The sequence below is a fragment of the Bos taurus genome, chromosome 8, assembly GCF_002263795.3.
Source record: "Bos taurus isolate L1 Dominette 01449 registration number 42190680 breed Hereford chromosome 8, ARS-UCD2.0, whole genome shotgun sequence".
NCBI classification, from domain to species: Eukaryota; Metazoa; Chordata; class Mammalia; order Artiodactyla; family Bovidae; genus Bos; species Bos taurus.
In genome coordinates, this window is record NC_037335.1 from 101,294,538 (window position 1) to 101,311,362 (window position 16,825).

At 36.5% G+C, this 16,825-nt stretch overlaps 1 protein-coding gene across 1 annotated transcript in view; it reads left to right on the forward strand.

Moving 5' to 3' along the window:
• UGCG (UDP-glucose ceramide glucosyltransferase) overlaps positions 1–16,825 on the forward strand; it is a 36,919-nt gene that overhangs the window by 11,423 nt on the left and 8,671 nt on the right. Inside the window, 3 exon segments of the mRNA NM_001076850.1 lie at positions 6,333–6,474; positions 15,118–15,220; positions 15,917–16,018. Coding sequence (NP_001070318.1) covers positions 6,333–6,474; positions 15,118–15,220; positions 15,917–16,018 — 347 coding nt within the window.

Genomic DNA, 16,825 nt, shown 5'->3' on the forward strand with positions numbered 1-16,825 from the left:
GATCACTATGGAGACAGCCCCATTCTTTCTCTCTTTTCCAGCCCTTCTCCAACTTGTACGGCTCCTTGGAGCCTTCTTGTTTTTCACCGTCCTGTAATAGCTGATCTTTCTGAGAGTTTCCATCTCTGCCATCTTCTGTTCTTACAGTAATCAGACTTCCTAGGCCCATGGGTCTCAACTTTGCACATTGGAGTCACTGGGGAAGATTTAAAAAAACAAAACAAAAAACACATGCTGCTGCCTGGGCCTCAACTCAAGCTTACATACACACACACACCCCCCCCAGGTGATTTTCTTCTACAGTCAAGGCTGAGAACAGTTGCCCTAGGCTGTTCACCCTTGTGCTACTTGGCTTCACTGAATTCTCCACTCCAATTCACTTCCTCATCTTGCCCTTGCCTTCCCTTGGATCAGTCTGCCCAGTTATCCCGAATCTATCTCAATTTATAGCTTCTCCATTTTCAGAATCCTGAAAATGGATATAAGCATGCAGTCAAATGGACTGAACTACTACACATTCATGGGCTCAGATCTCACCCTGGAGCCGGTGCTGGCATCTGACAATACTTTGTTTCCATTTTTAGCTCTGACACCCGTGACTGGCAGCACCTCTTCTAAATCTTCACCATCTTACCCTCATCCTTGCTACATTACCTTGACTCCTGCTTCACACTGTGGATCTTCTCAGGCCATTCCTTAGTTTTTATTTCCTCTCTGTTTACCTTTTGACTAGCTCTTTCCGCTAACCGTTTATACTCAAGTTTTAAAAATTAAAAATAAGTAAAAATTAAACTGAAAAACTCTCCTCCACCTGGTTGCTAACTTTGGCCTTTTTTCACTGTCAGATTTCAGGAGAAACTAGTGTTTATTCACTGTTATCACCACTCACCTCTCATTCATTTGCTTCTCAGCCGTTTTTATTGATCTGCCCCTTGCCCAGAGGACTCTGAGGTCACCAGTGTTCACACATTCTAGTGACATTTCAGTTCGTACCTTGTCCTCTCTGCAGTGTTCAGTGTTATTCTTTCTTGAACCCATTCAAAAAGAAAACAGCCTAGCCTAACAAACCCTTCTGTGGCTTCACTTTCTTCCTGGCTCTTTCCACTCTTGGTCTTCTTCATGCATTACTATTTATGTAAATATTAATTATATTGATATGCAATCAACTGCTAATGGCATGCCCCACCTAGGAGAGCATACTAAACTGTGGATGGCTCGCATGTTTTTCTCTCTAGACTAACTATTTCTTCCAACTGTATTTAGCCAGCCACTTTTCACTCTTGATTTATTTAACTTAAAAAAATGCATAGAATGTCAATTTGTCTGAGTCACTTTGCTATAAAGCAGAGATTGGTACAACATTGTAAATCAACTATACTTCAATTAAAACATAAAATTGAAAAATTTTGAGAACACACTATGTGTCATTGTTTTGTTGGATCCTGGAGACTTAACAGCCTACTATAGTGTCTTCAGGTGCCAGATTCAGAAGAGTGCATCCTACAGGACTCCATTTAGATAGATTTTGAAGCCAGCAAAATTAGTCTCTGGTACTTGAAGTCAGAATAGTGGTTACCTTGAGGAGAGGGTAGTTAGTAGAAGGGGACACGCACAGGTTTCTGGGGTTCTGGTAAGACTCTGTTTCTTGATCTGGCTACTGTTTCCATGGGTGTTTCACTTTGAGAAAATTCAGTGAGCTGTGTACTTTTATGTAACTTTATGTGTTATGTAGCAAAAAAAATAGTACTCCCTGCCTCCCCTACAAAAGCATCAAGGTTGCAAGCCAAATGCATGAGGGGAAGGTAGAAGTGGATTCCCAGGATGACAGCTGAAACTGAAAAAGGATCCCAGGATCCTGGAAGGAAGCAAATCACTTGATCAGGCTAAGGGTGGAAACCCGCACCCACAGGAAATCTTGTGCAGGGTATGGGGGCTGTAAGCTCACGTTCATGCCCTCTAGGTAACGCAGAAACCCTGGCCTGAGATCCTTAAAAACTGCTTTGAAACCAGGAAACCTTGCAGGGCTCTGTCAAAGCCACTTGTGAAACTGGCCCCCTTGGGGGATTCCACCATTCAGGCCACTTTTGAGACTCCAGGTAAATGGGCTGTTGTTTATAATTTGAAAAGCACAGGTTGGCTTCCAACACACCGGCCATGGCCAAGGCTGAGGTACCCATCAGCATCATTTCTGTGAGTAGAAGAGGCTTCTGTATGTGGGCACCTCCCCCATTAAATCCCAGTTCCTTGACAGTATGGAGTGTGCCTTAGGCTTTCCCGGTGGATCAGAGGGTTAAGAATCTGCCTGCAGTGCAGGATACCTGGGTTTGATCCCTGGGTCAGGAAGATCCCCTGGAGAAGGGAATGGCTACCCACTCCAGTGTTCTTGCCTGGAGAATTCCGTGGACAGAGGAGCCTGGTGGGCTACAGTCCATGGGGTCTCAAAGAGTCGGACACAACTCAGCGACTAACACTTCTTTTCTCATCATGTTATATCACCAGTGCATAGGATAATGCCTGGAGTCAAAAGAGATTATTCAGTAAGGGAATGCTTAGTAGTCACAGAGCACCACTGTGCGCACAGCAGAGCTATGTGATTGCATGTGTGTGTTGAATTACCTAAGTCAAAACAGTGCTCTCCAGAGTAGTAGTCTGGTATCCTAGCTGGCATACTGCAAGATGATCCCTTAGGGTGGGGAAAGAAAATTGTGAGGAGGGGAGAAGGGAGGGAGAGGGCTAGATACATACATAGATATTGGGAGGAGGCACAAATTAGAATTTTTTAAAGGCCCTGTAATATAGTTGGACTTATAATAATCTTGAGTAGAAATTTCAGACATGGTACTTATCAGCAATTCACTTCACCATAAACCTAGAGAAAGCTTCATGGTGGTTTGGCAGGTCAGTCTATCTTTGATAAAATGCAGCATTCTTGATATGAAAGGATAGGAGGTATATCTATATTAGCATTATGTAAATATATTAGCATTAGGAAGATGTCTTAATGAAGACAAAGAGGAAAAAGGGAAAAATAGAGTCAACACTAGACTATTTAGCAGTTTAAATTATTGTTGTTTTTAATCTAAAGCCTCCCCAAATGCAGTGTGTTAGTGGGCTAGGTTTCTCTGTAATTTGCCATCACCTTATATGGAGGTTTTGTTAGTTTAATAGCACTTAGTGATCATACTTTCCTGGTGGCTCGGATGGTAAAGCGTCTACCTATAATGCGAGAGACCCAGGTTCAATCCCTGGGTTGGGAAGATCCTCTGGAGAAGGAAATGGCAACCCACTCCAGTACTCTTGCCTGGAAAATCCCATGGACAGAGGAGCGTGGTGGGCTACAGTTCATGGGGTCGCAAAGAGTTAGCACGACTGAGTGACTTCACTTTCACTTTCAATGATCATACAGTATAATTAATAGATAGCAGCTACTGGGATTTTAGACTTCTTACTCTATCATCCATGTCTCAAACCCTTTCATGATTTCATTTTCTTGGCCTCTTATTCTCTCTGTGCGGTAATCTGGATAATGTCTTCAAATCTGATTCCAGTTCTCCAGTTGCTTTTTGAACTGTGTATGTGCAACTTCTACATGACCTATCTATCGAGTTTTTGGTGTCAGTGACCACCATTTTCATTTCTAGATGTTATGTGGTTCTTTTCATGTATTCATGGTCACATATGATGGTCTCTCATTCCATCTCTTGGGTTTTGTTCAAGCAACACCTGCAGTTTGTGTTCTGGGTTCTGGGTCCCAAGATCCACATAGTTAGGTGTTTTCCAGAAAGACTTTTTGTTTTTATTCCATTTTATTTTGGACTGAATCCAATGTAGGCAGCATCCCTATCTTTCCTCTGTGGGCCAGGAGTTTTCTACTTTGCCTTTCAAAGATTCCATATTTCTACAAGATTCTTGGAACAGATTTCAGTCATTCCTGTTTCAGGCTTGTCATCGTCTCTAGGTAACTAGAGACCAGCAGATGGTCCCAGCACTCATTTACTCAGAGGTTTCTCTTCATTTCTGACCTGAGACGTTTTCCTTTTTATCATAACAGGATATCTAAAAACATGCTTTTGCATGTGTGCTAAGTCATGCTAAGTTGCTTCAGCCGTGCCTGACTCTTTGCGACGCTATGGACCATACGTAGCCTGACATGGGGTTTTCCAGGCAAGAATACTGGAGTGGGTTGCCATGCCCTCCTCCAGGGGATCTTCCTGACCCAGGGATCTAACTGGCGTCTCTTACATCTCCTGCATTGGCAGGGGACTTCTTTACCACTAGCACCACCTGGGAAGCCCCTAAAACATGCTTTTAGGGTTCTTGTTTTAAGAAAGCATAGAGAAAATTATAAATACTATATAAGATTTTCATCTGTGTATGTTTTGGCTTAGTATGCATTTTTGAAAAATCTCTGAGAAGATAAGAAACTAATAATGCTGTGGAGGTAGTGATGAGAACAAGACTGATGGGGAACAGAGATGACAGGGAGACTTCTTTATATGAATGTCTTAATATTTTTAGTGATTTGAACCATGTGGATATATTACTGTTTCAACCAATTAAACATAAACTTTTCCCCCTGGCCATCTAGATATTCTCTACAGGGTGGGTTTCTCCAGACATCTAGTCTACTATTTTGTTAGCAACGGAATAGTGATCATATTTGTGGTTATATAAATTTTAGATCATCCAGCCCTCTGGCTGAACTCTATAGATCAATATTTGCCAAACTGGTCTGTGGCAAAGGATCAGTTCTTTTCAAGTTTTCCAATCTGTCATGGACTGAAACTTTGGTAAACTGCAGTAAAAATAAATGACTGATCATATGCTTGGATGGCATGGCAATGTCAAACTGCTAGAAAAGTTTCTAAATACTTTCTCTCCATTTCATCACCAGCCAGTATAAAGCAACTTGTGGACTGCTGCCATGCAGAGCATCACTGCTGTGGATGGTTCTCGTTACTTTCTGGCATTCGGCATTGTGGATCAGAAACCAAGACCACGCTGCTCTTTAAAATTTTTTGTGTTGCTTTATTTTCCATTGTAGGTAGTAGCCTGCTTTTCTTTCCACAAAGATACATTATGGTCTTATCTGAAATGTGAGATATTTGCTGCAGCACATCTCTGCCTTAATTGGGGGAGTGAGCCTGTGACTAACTGCTATAGACTGTTGGTACTAATGAACGTCCAGAAATCACCCATAGATGAATAGTATATTTCATCTAACCTGAGATGCATTGATATGGGCATCTTCTTGATCTTCCAGAAGGGATGGTTTCCATGCTGCTAAGTCTGGGCTGCCATCTGGCTGCCAGCGATTGTAAGATGCCGTTGATTTCAGAGATGTTAAAATGTGGAAGAATGTGTCTTAAAATACCCTGCAGATGGCCCTGTGATTGTTCCAGTGTCTAATTACTGTTGAGTGCTTGGAGACTTGCATAGGAGAAGGAGGGAAGACACCTTTGGTGACTTCCTTTAGAAACTTCAACACTCTGCTGAAACACTCTTCATTGTGACACACACCTGACCTGAACTGGGACACAGTCTCTCTTCCCTAATTAGCAAAGCTTCCCTCTTAGGAGTGCTGTGCTACGCCACCCTTTGGGCTGGAGCAGCTCTGAGAACCTTGGTCAACTTATCTGGGAATCAGTGGCACTGGTTTATCTTTCAGTGTCTTAACAGACATTTCCCTCATCATTGAGGTTTCCCCCCGCCTTACCTTCAGCTTCCCTCCATTCCATCACTGCTGTTCTGAGCTTGTGAACATTGGGGGTTCTGCTAGGTATCCCATCTCCTTGTTTCCCATGCACGCTGGCTTGGTAGTTCTTTCAGTTAGTTGTCGTGTGGGCTGTTACAGAAATTTCTCAAATTTTTCTGGTTACACTTCCATGTTTTTCTGGTGAAGATAGGGATTTTTCCTTCTGCTCTTTTTATAGTTCTTTGGCCACCTTGATGGTGATTTGGGAGGAAAGGCAGTTAATGTGTGGGCTAATAACACCGTCATTCATTCCTTCACTGAGTATTTACTGAGTGCTTGCTCCAGGGCTGGCATAGTTCTGGCATCTGAGAATACAGCAAAAAGCAACAGTCTTAAGTTCTAGCCTTCATTGGGACATTCACTCTGCTTCCTTCAGGTTTTCCTCACTGGAACTTTACCTTGTTCTATTGATACTTTCTTTCATTTCCAGAGGCCCCTTTAAAAAGCTGCCAATGAATTTTTTTTTTTAATTTAGAATTCAGTAATTTATTGGTAGCTTGATACATATTTTATATAGATTTGGCACTAAGATATTCTCTAGAAATGTATGTTAATATATGTATCATTTGCTTTTTAGCCGATTACACCTCAACAAGAAGGCGACAGACAAACAGCCATATAGCAAGCTGCCAGGGGTGTCTCTTCTGAAACCGCTGAAAGGGGTAGATCCTAACCTCATCAACAACTTGGAAACATTCTTTGAATTGGATTATCCCAAGGTAAGTACAGTGTTGTACTCACAGGAATGGACTGAACCATACCTTTTTTTTTTTTAACGTATAGTAAACACAGAGGAATTTTGACATGGTATCAGGTGGAGTTATTAAAAATTTATAATGGTATTGGCTTCATCAAATTTATGCTTTAGCAGTATTAATAGTAGTGGTAATAGTAATAAAAGTAGTAGTTGTCACAGGACAGAAATGGGATTGAGGAAGGGGTATTAATTCCTTTTCTAACTACCCATATGTCGATCTGAATTGAAAGTGAAAGTGTTAGTTGCTCAATCTTGTCCGACTCTTTGCGGCCCCATGGGCTGTAGCCTACCAGGCTCCTCTGTCCATGGAATTTTCCAGGCAAGAATGCTGGGGTGGGTTGCTATTCCCTTCTCCAGGAGACCTTCCCAACCCAAGGATCAAACCTGAGTCTCCTGCATTGCAGGCAGAGTCTTTACCATCTGAGCCACAGGGAATCCCCCTGATCTGAAGAATTAGAAATCCCTGAGTAAAGCTCCTGGAACTCAGGCATTGTTAAGTGCCTAGTAGTTTGAGTGTAAAAATCTTACTTCATGAGAGTTGCAGTGAAAATGAAAAAGGATATGCATTTATCCTTGTGGAACGTAATCTCACATTTCAATTTTTTAACTATCATCCAACCCTTTCCCCTTTCTGTATTCAACCACTCTTGAAACTTAGTTACGAAATTTTTATGTTGCCACTCTTGTAAGATAATAGTCATGACATTTAAATAGTTTCTGAAGTTAGCTGTGGGTTTAAAGAGTTTCTTAGAATAACCCCAGGAACATATGTATCCATTAATTATGAACATGTGGGATGAATCAATAATCAATTTATTCTTCTGAATGAGGTTTTTGGTTTTTTTTAGATACAATTTGGAGTTATCTCCAGAGCTCGAGTTTTTCACTTTTCCACTTAGTTATGTCATTAAGGCATTTATGTGGTTAAGGAGAAAATTGTTTGGACACATTACAAAAATGCATAATATTATATGCAAGAGATTGTTTTTATTCTTTTTTAGTTCACAATTTATTTTCTAACTATAAAAGAATTGTTGTGTAAGTAGAACATTTAGAAAACAGAGCAGAAGTGCAGAGTACCTGCACTCTAAAGGAAAATGTTGATCTCACAGCATTTTATTTGCTTTTAAAAGACCAAGTGCAGTGGCAAATATTCTACAAGAGACAAATTAAACCACTGAAATTGCACAAATCTGAGTGTGAAGCATGAGTTGTTTGTGTCATCAAGGAGGCATGTAGTCATGAAATGAACATTTGTGTAACTGCCAAGCCCAGCAGACTTTAATATTCTCTATTTGTCAAATGTAAACATTGTTTTCCAAAAGTACAGAAATATTTTTGTTCTAGATATGACTCTTTTTCTCTGTTAGTTTGATGTGGAACCTTCTAGGCCGTTTGGGAATATATGTGTGGCTTCCCAGGTGGCACTAGTGATAAAAACCCACTTGCCAATGCAGAAGAGGCAAGAAATGCAAGTTCGATTCCTGGGTGGGGAAGATCCCCTGGAGGAGGGCATGGCAACCCAGTCTAGTATTCTTGCCTGGAGAATCCCATGGACAGAAGAGCCTGGTGGGCTACAGTCCATGGGGTCACAAAGAGTTGGACACGACTGAAGCCACTGAGCACACACGCACACACACACACACACACACACACACACAAACACACACAAGCTTATATATAAAACATGAAATTCTAAAATTTTGTTTAGTTTTAGACATATGCAAAAAGGTTAATTACTGATACTTGTTCTGAATTTCTAGGTTTAAAGTTTGGTGAGACTGTTATTATACTAAGTGTCCTAAAAGATATCTGTGCTTTAAATATCTTATAACTCCACCTTATATTGATATTTATTCCTTGGGAAAATTTTTCTTAGAAAAATATACTAATAAATAATAAATAAAACTCATTTTTCACAAAATCGATTACTTATTTGGCATCAGTATAAAAGAAGGCATTTAGAGAGAAGTTCGGCCATATCAGGAAGATGCAATAATCTGCATTTCAAGTGGCCTCATGGCTTTATTTTAGTAAATTCTGGCCATATGAAGAATTTTAAAATTAATGATCAGAGTTATTAACAGATTGAGGTTATGGTAATTGTGATTTTCATTTCTTTTTTGCAAATAGGAGATGGGTTTACAGTGTTGAAAGTCTGGTGCCATACTTGGATTCTTTATTGTCAATGATGACAATAAAAAATTTTAAAAGATTGAGAATAGGTTCAATTATTGAAAGATCAGCATAATATGTGTGATAAAACTATTAAATCTGAATTTATTTTACCAGATAAATTTGAAAAATTGTATAAACTATATAGTCTTTGAAAGTAAGTAAGTTGTAATAATAACTTGTCAAAACTTTGAATTCAGAGCAATTTACTTACAAGGAATCTTCCCTTCACTCAAAGGAAGCATCTATCTTTCACTCAAAACTTACCCTAGGACAAATGTTTTAACAAATAGTTCATTATTTATTCAGTGGCAGAGACTGTTCTAGACATTTGTGGTCTAAGTCCATCCTGTAACAGAACTTATATTCTGCTGTAATCTAAATATCATCATAACATTTTTCTTTAAGCATGTGTAGTTATTTATAAATGGTTCAAGATATTCCTACTTGATATGCAATATAATTGATTAATATGTGTTAAAATATTTTTCTACTTTAAGAAAATATTTTATGTGGTTTACTACAGTACAGAGTTTTTAGTCCTAATATCTACAGGACTGACTCAATGAGGAGACTTTTCTAATATTCATTTATGTATCTAAATTGAGTATCATTTATACATCTAAATTTATTCATGGGGGTAACATTTATGATTATTGCAGTTTCAGATATTTCATTCTTAAATACCAAAGGACCAAATTGCAGTTTACAGATTGTCTATACCTCTTTTGGACTTAACCTTTCAGTCATTTCACTGTTTGAAAAGCAAAAGGGAAATTTAGTTTTGCTATTTGTATAGAAAGCGTACTAAGATGAGGCCAACCTCATCTACAATATTCTGGGAATATTTCTAGATTTTACATATTTATTACTGTGCCCATTTATAGTGGAATTTACTATACCTTGTATTTCTTTCAGATTTATAAAATAAATGTTTTCTTAAAATATTTTTAAATATTTTAAATATTTATAATTTATAAATATAAAATAATATAAAATATTATTATATATTATATTATATTTAAATATTTGATTTATATATATTTTTATATATATTATATATATATATTATATATATTTTTTTTAAATATTTATAATTTATAAATATAAAATAATATAAAATATTATTTTATATTATATTATATTTAAATATTTAATTTATATATATTTATATGTATATAATATATATATATAATATATATATATTATATTATATTATATTATATTTAAATATTTAATTTATATATATTTATATATAATATATATATTTATATATATATATTATATATATATTATATATAAATATTTTAAATATTTATAATTTATAAATATAAAATAATATAAAATATTATATATTATATTATATTATATTATTATATATAATATATTAATAATAATATAATATATTATATTATATTATATTTAAATATTTAATTTATATATATTATATATATATAATATATATATTATATTATATTATATTTAAATATTTAATTTATATATATTATATATAATATATATTTTATATATATATTATATATATATTATATATAAATATTTTAAATATTTATAATTTATAAATATAAAATAATATAAAATATTATTATATATTATATTATATTATATTATATTTAAATATTTAATTTATATATATATAATATATATTATATATAATTTAATATATAATTAAATATTTAAATATTTTAAATATTTATAATTTATAAATATAAAATAATATAAAATATTATTATATATTATATTATATTATATATTATATTATTATATATTATAATAATATTATATATTATAATATATAATAAAAAATATAAAAATAAATAATATTTTCAATAAAAGCTTTATTTTTGACCATGCGTTTATGTTCTTTTGATAGTATAAACATATCTGAAAAATTATTCTTGTGTCAGTTAAGAAAACTTTTAACCAACTTACTATCTTGTGTTTACCAGTTGCAGTGTAGTTGGCATGATTTAACTATTCAAATACAGAGATTCCTAGCAAATTACATGTTTGGGCTGTGTCAAACCCAGAGCTCAAACACAGAGCTGAAAATGAAAGTTCCTGGTTAAAATCTAACACTTCAGAGAAAACTTGAAATACTACCTCCAATTTGGTTTAAGTTTCGATATCAGAAACAACAAAGCAAAAGTTATTTAATAAGAGTCTGAACATTTTTTAGATGATGTAAATTGAATTTCATTTTTTGGCTAATAAGGTGGTATTTATTTTTCATTTGAAGTTAAGTTTAAAATGTATAATCAATAAAAACAAAAATTCTAAATCTTACATTTGAATTCGGGAAGATTCCCTGGAGAAGGAAGTAGCTACTCACTCCAGTATTCTTGCCTGGAGAATTCCAAGGACAGAGGAGCCTAGTGGGCTGCAGTCCATAGGGTAACAAAGAGTTGGACCTGCCTAAATGGCTGATAGACACACACACCTCCCTTACTTATACTAACACTATATACTTCTGAAAAAGTTTTGCTGCAACCTAGTATAGCTCTTATCTTTCCATCAAGTAGATATCTGGTGCTATATTACAGGGTTTTCTTTTGCTGGGGAAATAGCTGAGAGTAGATTTTTAATAATATTTTATGGAATTGTATTACTTGTAAACATTTTCTTTCACTATATTCACTTAAACCTGTAAAACAGCATAAACTCTAAAAGCATAAAACTATGCAATGTTTGAAAAAACAATGAGCTCTTTAGAGCAAGTGTGACTGAGAGGCTCACTGTATTAGGAAAGCGAATCGTTATTTACACCCTTTGAAAAGTCACTTGCGTGTGTGCATGTGTGTTCAGTTGTGTCCAATTCTTTGTGCCCTTTTGAACTGTAACCCGCCAGGCTCCTCTGTCCGTGGGATTTCCCAGGCAAGAAAACTGGAGTAGGTTGCCATTTTCTCCTCTGAGGGATCTTCCTGACCCAGGGATCGAACTCGCATCTCCTTTGTCTCCTGCATTGCAGGTGGATTCTTTACCTTCTGAGCCATCAGGGAAGCCACTTAACCTTTCTAATCTTCATCATTAAGGTCACTGCCTCTTGGTGGTTCAAGCAAAAATTTTGGTTGGGAAGATGGCTGACGTATTATGGGACTTAGAGTCAACCTTTGAAGAAATTTTAGGGTGTGGCAGGAATGGTGCTCATCCTGTTCTCAGATTTTTATCTGATTTCTGGAGACCAGTGGCTGTAAAATTGCTTAGTTATTTCAGTACCTCTCAGATGGTAATTTTGGTTAGTCATCATGAAGGTAGAAATTGGATGGAATGTGTAGTAACTATAGATAGAAAGTATGAGGAAAGTGTACATTGCTTTCCCCTCTACTTAAATTATTAAGAAAACTTTTTTTTTTCACTTGAAAAAAAATCTTACCTCGTTAGCTAAACTTTCATTTACCTTCGTCCTGGTCCTTAAGTGCTCAACTATTAAATTCTACGCTGCCACTTTTTGCTGAGATAATGTATATTAGGCGAATAGTAATTAATTATTGCACTCAAGTGCCGGGGTCCAGCCCCAGCTGATCCAGGGTATTCGAAGGGGAGATGGCGTCGGCGACTTAATTTAAATATTCATCAAAGATATAAAGAGTAATAGAATGAGGATAGCTCAGTAGGAAAATTCAGTGGAGAAAAGAGGCTGAGTAGCTTGGTTTACGCGGAAAATCAATATAACCTGTGACACCAGGTTAGCTCTGACCACGGAGGCTGCAGGCGCCCTCTCCAATAGCGGAAGGTGCCCCACCTTAGACACCTTCTCAAGTGGGTCTTAGAAGCCCAGGCAAATAAATGGTCGCAGAGGACCTCTGTGCTCCAGATGGAGACTCAGCTGAAAATTGAAAAAAAGAATGACATGGGGAGACCAAGCTTTGGTGAGCAAGGCCCGTAGCTTTATTTTCAACAGGGGCTTTTACACCCTAAGTTACACATAGAGGATAATAGGGGATGCAAAGTCAGCAGTCTTTGATCCTTATCAAAAACTAGGGTTTCTTTCCTGCAAATTTATCATATACAAATGGTTTAGGTGATTTACATCATCTTCTGGCCAGAAGGCCTATTAACATTTTATGACTCTTGACAAAGGTTTGTCAACCATAAGGCTTATTTTCTCTAAGAGTAATTATTTTAAGGTTTGGCGCCATCTTCCAAAGGTGTTAGATAAAATTGCATTCCTATAGGGCAGAGGTGCAGTGGGTTTACAACAAAGGAAAGAATTTATTACCTTAAGGGTCTAAAGTTGCTAACACCAAGGCCACTACTTATTTTTTCTACATACCAACTATATTAATTAATACACATTCAAGGATACAATACAGGGGATGTGGAAACTTGGCAGCAAGTATTGGCTCATCAATGAAATCTTTTACTAGTTTTATTCTGACAGTTTCTAACTCTCTGAGAGGCTCTAAGCTATTTGACTATCTTAAGCTTCCCGTGCCTCTCGAGGGTGGGAGACTGTAAACAATCGTATGTATAGCTGTAGGAGTCCGGGTAAACTTGTCAGGCGAGTTAGAGAGCTATCTGAGGGGTTTGGATTTAAACACTCCTAATGCCCAGGAACTTTATTAATTGGAGCTGTAAGTTAACTCTTTATCAGAGAGAGCAAGATGAGGTGGGGGACAGCCCCCAGTAAAGTCAGAGGTGAGAGCACAAAGCAATAAAGTAGGCAGACTCTGGTTTTTTGGGGATAGATGCTCGAGAATATCCGGGGGGACTGCTGAGGCTCGATCCTGCCTTTGTGTATGCCGAGCCTCCTTTCTCATGATCTTTGCCATGAGTGGAGTGCCTCTCGCCGGCTCCCGGCACTCAAGGCACTGTATGCATTTTTTCCACACTTTTTGCTTGTGTATGCTCATCAGTGGAACTAAAGCAAACAAGCCTTCCCCATTACCTTCTTCCTTGTATGTTGCTGTTTGTCTAGTCATTCAGTCGTGTCCGACTCTTTGTGACCCCATGGACTGTAGCCTACCAGGCTCCCCTGTCCATGGGATTTCCCAGGCAAGAATAGCGGAGTGGGTTACCATTTCCTTCTCTAGGGATCTCACCCACCCAGGGGCTGAACCTGCATCTCCTGCATTGCAAATGGATTCTTTACCACTGAGCCACCTTTGTATTTTTTAGATCATATAACTTTGTTATCTTTTTTTCGTGGACATAATTAACTTTCCTCCTCTGCTTAAAAATGTTCAATCTATCTTAGAAAGAGAGTTTGCTAGGAAATTTGCTTTCGAGTCAGCAAATTTCAAGTCAGTGGTGAATTTATCACCACTTTTGAAAAAAGTTACTGCTTAGAGTACATAGCCCACACACTAATACAGGAACATCTTTATGTGTGAAAGCAAACACTTTTGAAAAAATTTAGTAGTTTACAAAATCGTAACTTAGAGCTCAGGATTTTATAAACCTGGTTATGTGTCAGAATCACCTCAGAGATTCTGATTCAAAAGTTTAAGGATGGGGCCCAGTATTCTCTTTTTGGAAAAAAACTGTCCCAGGATGATTTTGACACAGCCAGCCAAGTGCTAAGGAATGACTTCCGTAATTTACTGTCAGAGTAAACATAGCTCTGAGCAAAATTAAATCCTGGGTGTTTTCATAGTTAAAAGGCTAAGCATGCTCTTTAGGAGGATATGTGCATACTTGTGTGTGTGTGTGCACACGTGTGCGCTTTCAGTCGCTTCCAACTCTGCAAACCCCCCAGGCTCCTCTGTTTTGGGGATTTCCCAGGCAAGAATCCTGGAGTGGGTCACCATTTCCTCCTCCAGAGGATCTTCCCGAATCAGGGATGGAACTTGTGTCCCCTGTGTCTCTTGCTTTGGAAGGTAGATTCTTTACCACTGAGCCACCTGGGAATCCCTGCATTTTTAATCAAGTCAGATTCTCTTTTACTTCAAAAAATTATTATTCAACAGAAAATCTAATCTCACTTTGTCTTGAGAGAGTTTGGGAAAGCCCTTTAAATGTATCGTAATGGTCTTTGATGTATAATTTTTAGCACCTTGATGAAATAATAGTAAGTTCAGAGACAAGGCTTCTAGACAACAAAGGGTGTGTTCATTTCTCTGGCTTTCTATGTTGCTTTTGCACTGCTGGCCACCCTGTGAGCATTTGGTAAATTTTCAGTGATGAAGGCATGGAGAAGCTGGGAATCCAGCCACGCTTCAGCTGTGGGCCCTGCCAATCTCTTCATTCTCTCTTTGGCTGGCAAACAGGCCCTTCTGGAGAAGTTGCTCTCAGTTAAAGCAACACTTGATAATCCCTTAAGTGTTTGCATCCATTATGAATACTCTCTTAACTTCTAAACTTTGTGTGTACAATTGCTTTTCTTAATGCTTTTTGATCCACCAGTAAATGCTAATAATAAGTGATTATCTTTGTAAGAGGTTAATTTACATAAAATATGTTCTTTGACTAGTATGAAGTACTCCTCTGTGTCCAAGACCATGATGATCCAGCCATTGATGTGTGTAAGAAGCTTCTTGGGAAATATCCAAATGTTGATGCAAGATTGTTTATAGGTAAGTAACAAATTTTACAATAACCTTTTTGCTTTAATATATTAAGTATCAGTAATCTTTGCATTAAACTATAGATTAGGGTCCTAGGCACCATTGAAGTTATTAACATGTTTGCTTTATGCATATTTGTTAGATATAGTGAAAGGTGTTTCTATCCTTTAGAGAAGACAAGTTATAAATACAGATTCTGTTTTTCATATCAGGGATTAACAAAATTATTCCAGATTATGTTTTACTCATCAGCCACACATGAGAATCAGTTATTTTTTTCTTTAATAATTTCAATCTATGGCTTTTTCTATATCTCATTGATTATAATTGAGATTGAGTGGTAGAATTCATTTTTGTAATATTGCAAAAAGAATATTTTCCCCAAAACCTACAGACTTATTCTAAACACTCGTTAGAGATATACTTGCTATTAAATGTTTATTAATGTTTACCATTAATACAAGCTCTTAATTAGAAAACTGAAACTAATGAATTTTCAAAGATAAATGATGTATTTTTCTTTTTAAGAATGAATAACTTTTTTCTAAATATGTTATTATGAATAATAAGCATGATGTTAAAGTATATTTGTTTTAATTATTAAATATGCAAGTACTTTTCACTTCGCTATACTAAGTATATGTATAATAGAAAATATTTTCAATATGGCATGAATTGTTCACTGCTATACTTTTAAAATTTTAGGTGGCAAAAAGGTTGGCATTAATCCTAAGATTAATAATTTAATGCCGGGATATGAAGTTGCAAAGTATGATCTTATATGGATTTGTGATAGTGGAATAAGAGGTAAGGTTTTTTCTTACTTATTTTATAAAATTATTCATTCAGTAATAAAATTCCAAGAGCAACCTGAAAATACATTTATCAATCATATTTGTTTACCTAATAAAGTAAGTTATTTTATCATTATTTCATGGTAGTATGTCGTTATACTTACTAAAATTTTGAAGTTTTTTTATGCTAAACTAGAATGTTACACATATGCAAATGCTTTCATTTTGAAGAGAAAATTCCAACCATTAAAAAAAAAAACAGTTGTGGTACATTATGCCACAACTGTGGTGTAATGAGCTTTCTCATAGGTCTAAGTTTCCCTGATTCAAGTGATATTTATATTTTACTTTAATCTGTTTGTGGCATGTGCAATATACTATCTCATGCAAAGGGACAGAAGTTAATTGATACATATTTTACTGAAATTACATGCATTTTTAGAACACATTCATGGCTTTTTACTTAGCAGATTTTTGCAGGACACCTTTTCTATATTGAAATTATAATTTGTATTTTTGCATTTTTAAAACATTTATACTTATAATTTCAGTGTACCGTATGATTCCATTATATTCTAATACCTCAGTTTTCTCAACCTCAGCACCTCGGGGCTGGGTACGTCTCTGTAGTCAGGACCATCCTGCAGATGTTTAGCAGCATCCCTGGCCCCTGCCAGGAGCACATCTCTGTTGGTTGTGACGATCAGAACTGTCCCTGGACACGCCACCTGTCACCTGCAGGGCAGCAGTTGAGAAGCACTTCCCAGACAACATGTATAAATAAGGCCCAAATGCACTTTTATACAGTAAATTGAGTTCT